Source organism: Sinocyclocheilus anshuiensis, unplaced genomic scaffold (assembly GCF_001515605.1).
Source record: "Sinocyclocheilus anshuiensis isolate Anshui unplaced genomic scaffold, SAMN03320099.WGS_v1.1 scaffold117, whole genome shotgun sequence".
Lineage (NCBI taxonomy): Eukaryota > Metazoa > Chordata > Actinopteri > Cypriniformes > Cyprinidae > Sinocyclocheilus > Sinocyclocheilus anshuiensis.
This window is the reverse complement of record NW_015536624.1, coordinates 3,638,632-3,645,458: the sequence shown is the minus strand read 5'-3', so window position 1 is coordinate 3,645,458 and position 6,827 is coordinate 3,638,632. Positions and strand designations below refer to the sequence as shown.

The following is a 6,827-nucleotide window of genomic DNA, read 5'->3' as shown; positions in this document are numbered from 1 at the left end:
ATAAAAATATTATGATATATATATTGTATATATATATATATATATATATATATATATATATATATATATCAGATTTCTATAACAGTACTAATATATGGAAGCATATGAGTAACAAAATTCATTTTGAAATGTAATATGCAAAATGAAAATGCAATATGCAAAATGGCAATGTATTTCTCTATTTAAATTTACATTTTCCCATACCATATGTGCAACATTTAGTGCAAAATGAAAAAATGTGCATCAATCGGAGTGTAAAACAGTGAAATGTTGAGGCAGGTGAAAAGCGTTTGGTTAATGGGGAATATTGACCTATTGTGCGTCTTGTTGCAAAGCCCCGCCTTTTCACGGTGAAAGCCGATCCGGCGATCGACAGCACGAAGTTGAAGTATTTCCTCAGCAACCAGCACGGATCAGCTCTAGGCATGACGAAGCGATCTCGTCCTCTTTTGGAATGCCAAACAAAGTAGTTTCGCTTTCACAACACAGCGCCTTCACGACATGGCGGCGGCGGCAACAATACTACAGCGAGAATAAAAGTTACGCCTTCTTTCTTTGCGTGAAGATGTGGGAAGAGTTGCATAACGCCACCCAAATAGTGATGTAGATATGTGGGGGCGTGTTAGAACGAGCCGTTTTAGGTAGGCGTGGCTGACTCTTAACTTTTATAAAGAATATCTCTTTGGATTTGAGACTTTAGTCTTTGCAACTTTACAGATCTTCTTTATGCACCTAGAGCTTGTAACACTCCAAAGAGAAAGGAAAAATTTAAATCGCATCATATGACCCCTTTAATGAAAATGCAATTGAAACGTCTTACGTATAAGTGTCAATGCATTTAAGAAAAATAAAAGACATTTAAATCACAATTTTTGCAACATTTTGCTGCACATTTTGCTCAGAATGCATTTTGAAATTCACACTGCATTTTGCTACAATTATAATGCGGTATCACGATGAAAATGCAATTTTAAGTGTCCTACCCATAAGTCTAAATGCATTTAGGAAAAATGGCATTTAAATTATAATTTTGCTACAGTTTTTGCTTGGACATGTTAAACATATCTAATCAATTTGGGTAATACAATTTCATTTTAATTTTGCAACTTATAAAGCGTTAAAATATGTTTTTAATTTACATATTAAAACTAGTGTAGAAAATGGCAAATGTAAAATATATAATTGAATTTTCATTTTCATTTTGCACTAAATGTTGCACATATGTATGGGAAAATGTAAATTTAAATACAGAAATACATTGCCATTTTACATATTGCATTGTCATTTTGCATATTACATTTCAAAATGAATTTTGCTACCCATATGCTTCCATACTATACTAATAAACTGAATGTGTTTTAAATGCACAATAACCATCAATAAAGCCCATTTGTTTCAGTCTTATACTAACTAAATATAGCTTGTTCTACAGTAAGGCCTACTTTTTAACTGAATAAATGTAATTGTTTTCTGTTGTGTTTGCTGATTCTAAACAATATCAATAAATGCATTATGAAAATTTGATTATTTAAATAACATCAAATAAATGCAAATAGTTAATAACAAACTATGCCATGATCTGTTTCATTGATGCATGACTGACAAACATACATCACATTAAGTTAATGTTAAAACTTTGCAATCCAGATCTGATATGCAATTGAAGTATTCATCTTAAATATTTGTGAGCCGTGTTTTCCATGTTTTCCTAAACGGACACACAGAAGGAGCTACTAATGACCGTTTGAGGCTGTTTGTCCTCCGTCTGACACCTCTGGTCTCTCTGCGTCTAATTTATGTGCCGTTTAACCTTCAGGATCTGCTAAATGTCGCTGTTAATGAGCTGCGCTGCAGTCAGGCAAACAGGTCTCGGTGGGTTCTGCCTAATGATGCTCAGATGCTTCAGTGTGTGTGTGTGTGTGTGTGTGTGTGTGTGCTGGACTGACTCGTAGAAGGCCGTGGCTCGCTGCAGCGTGTCTCTGACATCAGGAGGAAGCTCTCCGGGATCCTGTGAGACGCCCCAGAGCTGCTGCTTCCCTTTGGCGTGAAACACGTTCCCCATGTTATACAGAGCCCTGGCCTCGCCGACCTGCACACAGCAGCCGATTGTACGCTGCTTATAATTTTTCAATTCTTCAATTCAACAGACCAGACTCAACAGTACAGACACTTTTGAGAAACATCACACTGGCTCTGCTCTGAAACCAAATGTGCCACCTAACTAGACAGCACTTTATAGTCAACATGAGATCAAAATACATCACATTAAAGGTGCAATGGCTTGCAAACACTGCATTATAACATCGCATGCTTAATTGTACTGAATGTACACTTGTAGTTTATTTTTAAAAATCGTACTTTCAGATATTATAATATTAATTAAATAAAATTAAGTGTATTTAAAGACAGACACTTTCGTGACTGTTTCTATAAACACACTTAAGTACACATTTAAAAGGTACACTTTGTAATCGACAAATTAAAAGCTTTACTTCAAAGTACATATTAAATCATAATATTTTAATCATTATATTGTCTTTTAAAAAAGCACTTAAAGCACTTGATAATAACTAAAGAAGCACATGTAAAGCACTTGATTATAATTTTAACTGTAATGTTATTTGATATTACATTATTATAAGTTACTATAAGTTATAAGTCACTATATTTTAAATGTACTAAATTGCAACTTCATCATTACAAATGTGTACTTACAAATATGATACAATACATGATATACAAATTTTAATAGAAATGACATTAAATAATATTTTAGTTTATCATAAATGTTTGTCAGTACATTCAGCAGTACTTTAACCATATTTCATAGACAATAGAAGTAATTATGAAATTACATATAAAGATGTACGTAAGTCTTGCTTAAGTGGATCAAAACACTCTACAATTCAGCTAATTGCATTTAATATAAATTTAAACTACAATATATTTTCATTGAATTGCAATTAACATGTATTTTAATTGTCCAAAATAAATTATATTCAGTGTGCACTTGCGTATATTCTTTTAAAGTTTATTATTTCTGCAATAAATATTCACTAATAAGTAGGTTTCACAAGAGTTGCTCCAAACTAACCTACGTTACACTGCATAACCTGTATTCCTCATGGTCAAGGCAATATGTTTACATTTGTGCATTTAGCAGATTCTTCTATCCAAGGTGACTTAGATTGCATTCAAGGTATTTTTATCAGCTCATGCATTCCCTGAGAATACAATTGCAAATCATATTTGTGGTTTGTTTGGTAATCAAATCCATCAATGTGTGCTCCAGTAACACATTCAGTCTCCATTCAGTGAGAGTACTTGCTCACACAAAAATAAATTAATAAAAAATAACCCCAGTAAAGGTGATATTGACCTTGAGTGGCAGTGTTTTCATTCATCATAATCTCAGACGCTATGTCTGTACATTAACCGTATGATGAACATTGCTTACAAAACTGCAAATCACTTTCTTCATCTAGTCATATCTAATAAGGCCATCCTGACAGAGGTTTTCTCACCTTATCTCCTTGTTCTTGAGAAATGTCCAGGTGCCTCTGACAGCACACAGCTGCTTCATCATAGCGGCCCAAAACCTTCAGAGTGTTTCCCAGATTTCCGCTGGCCTTCCCTTCCCCAATCCGGTCTCCGATCGTCCTGAATTACAATGCAACTCTGTTTATTTTCATTGAACACAAACTTGCATGAAACTGAAACTATTGATGACTATAAATGGCAGTCAAATGCACTGTTCTCACCGAGCGAGCGTAAGGTCATGCCGATGGTACTCCAGGGCTTTGCCGTACTCTTTCAGGTAGAAGTAAGCGTTGCCCAGCTGACTGTAAATGGCACTGAGGGTCTTGAGATCTTCTGTTCCCACCTGAACAGCAGCTTCAAAGAACGCTGTACCGCCTTTAAAATCTCCTGCTTTACACAGTCTTTCCCCCTCCAGCGCCAACTCCAGGCAAGATGCCTCCATCCTGCAAACACAAGGAATTCAGATCCTATAATCAATAAAAAAATGATGGGCTTTCTCAGGAAAAATGCCATAATGTTGTCAAGTTTGGTGAAAGGCTGAACATTAAATTGCACACTAACATGGCTGGACTTATTAAGACCTTAATAATCCTCAGAAAGCAAATGAACATGCATCATTTACACAAGAACAGTGTGTAATCTGAGCATTTTGAACAATGAACAAGTATCATGTTTAAGCTAACAGCTACATAGATTTTCAGATAGTCAGAGGATGAGGTCTGTATACTATAATAATGCCAGCTGGTTTCCATTATGTTTCCATTATGTCATACATGCATCAAAAATAGCAAATGACATCATATTTTGTGGGATTTTTCTTTCACATTGCGGCATAGTATCATGAATCCAGGACTACAAATTATGTCATCATCAGCCAAAAATTCTTGTCATTGTTTGGTTTAAAAATGTTTACATACAGAATTCTGTGTTGTCGCCACGTACACTAATTATATTCATGCATTTGATGCTTTTATCCAACGTAATTGCATTTTATATATATATATATACATATATATATATATATATATATATACATATATATATATATATATGAATGAATGAATGAAAGTATGCATATTGCATAAATATAAAATAATTGTAATTAATATACTTAACACATATTACTGTATACTATACACTACTACGTTTTAACCAAAATTCCAGCTGAGTAGCTCAGAAAGTCACTTTAATAATCCAGGAGAAAAGGTAAAACCACATCTACGTGAAAGAATAAAGACAAGTTGTAAGAGAAAATAGACAAAAGTGTAGGACAAAACAGGGAGTATACACTGACTAAATGAGGGAGCTAAACAGAAGCAGCTGAATTGAATAATTAACTAATGAGTAGTTGTGGAGTCACAGGAGGAAGGAGCCATGGTGGAGGCCTTGGAGGAGGAACCAGGGAGACAAGCTCTTGTGATGGAGCTGACAGAGGTGGAGCCAGCAGATGGAGAGCCAGGGTGAAACTGGAGGCCTGGAGAGCCAAGGCAGAGATGAGAGCTCATGCATCTGAGGCAGAGGTGGGGACCCAGAAGACCATTGTGGAGCTGGAGCGACTGAGGCCAAAGCTGGAGCCAAAAGGAAGGAAGAGCCAGATGGAGCCAGAGGGATGGAGGGACAAGGCAAAGCCGGAGGAGTGGAATCCCTTGGCAGAGGCAGGTCGATGACTAACCAGGCGGAGCAGGAGGGACGAGGGAGCCCAGCAAAGCCGAAGGGTCGGAGGGCCATGGTAGAGTCCAGGGGCCTCATTTATAAAATGTTGCATATAAACCGTCCTAAATTTGTTCTAAGATAATTTCTCAAAAGTGCGTAAATGTGATTCAGAGAAAACGAACGTGCGCACAAAAACACGTGCGTGCGCCTCCCAATAAATAACTTTCTGTCTGGTCTTCTGTTTCAACCAAAACTCACAATACTGAGTAGCTCAGAAAGTCATTTTAATAATCCAGGAGGAATAACATAAGTAAATTCACATCCACATGAAAGAATACATCAATGAGACCAGACAAAGAGTAGGATGAAACAGGGACTGACTAAACGAGGGAGCTAAACAGAAACAGCTGATTGGAATAATTAACTACTCATGTTCGGCTGAGTAACTTTAATGTTACATATTCTCTCACCCTATATGAGTTTCCAGATGTTGCCCAGAAATGAGACTGAAGCACATCCAGACAAAACACAAGTGTTGTATGACTATATGGTATTCAGCTTTGCTTCAATCAGTCTTCATTCTCATTATAACTGAACACAAAACATATTTCCATCTCGCTCTAAGAGCCTCACAGCTTCACTGTCTGAAAGCAATTATATAGCCATGCTTTGACAAGCAGTTCACTGGTTTTGCTTCTTATCCATTAATGTCTGAAACAGTCATGCTTTTGGCTTGGCTGCTGTAGAGCAAGAACAAGATTTATTCAGTGCTGCGGTTAGAAAAGTATTTTGGCTGGAGCAGTAGATGGGCTCACGTCCACCTCTGCTTTGTTTCTTTCTTCTCTGGATCTTCAATTAAACTAACACTTTAAAGGAAGAAACACCACATGATTTTCATATTTTCTGAAATCATATAAGTGGTGCTTGACTTTGCAAAAATGATCACCATGACAGTGTGTCACTATGTGTTTGCTAGGGTTGGTTTGGGTGGTTTCTAAGTGTTTTTTTCTGTCTGGTATGAAAAGAGACCCTGCGTCTCAGTGACCGTCTACTCTCTAAATATAGCTCACATTCCTCCTTTAAGTGAAAATGGTGCATCTGATGACTTAGTAAAGTACCAGCACAATTCTCCACAACACACATGATTTGACAAGTCAAGCACATGTCATTGTGTAATAGTTTGGGTCAGTGACTCTAAATATGAGCATTATTGTTTATTTACTGATATAGGGCATGTTTCAATGCAGCTTCACAGTAATGAACAGGAAAATATCAGTGTTAATGTGGTAAAATTAATCAATTATTAATCAAATCCAATTCCAGCTGTAAAGCAGCTCTACAGAAGACAATAGTCGTATTATTCAGATAAAGTCAGTTCAGTTTAATAAGTGTTGATGTTGCAAAATAAGTGTCATGAGTCATTATTCAGCTTAGCTCAATTTAAAATGTATAATATAATATACTAAATAATATACTTTAATACTTTAATAAAATATAGTATCATTAATATATTTCATATACATTATGCTTGCTCTATAAATATATGATTAATATAAATTAATATGTATTTATATTTAGTATGTGATATTGTATTTATTATACGTAATACAAGAAATAATTAACATATTTGGCAT

General features: G+C 35.7%; 1 protein-coding gene across 1 annotated transcript in view; it reads right to left on the bottom strand.

The window, feature by feature from the left end:
* Positions 1 to 6,827, bottom strand: part of LOC107704761 (G-protein-signaling modulator 1-like) — a 32,041-nt gene that overhangs the window by 14,887 nt on the left and 10,327 nt on the right. The window contains exons 2-4 of the mRNA XM_016507766.1: positions 3,762 to 3,983; positions 3,525 to 3,660; positions 1,947 to 2,089 (exon numbers count right to left, since the gene is read on the bottom strand). Coding sequence (XP_016363252.1) covers positions 1,947 to 2,089; positions 3,525 to 3,660; positions 3,762 to 3,983 — 501 coding nt within the window. The remainder of the gene's footprint in view (positions 1 to 1,946; positions 2,090 to 3,524; positions 3,661 to 3,761; positions 3,984 to 6,827) is intronic.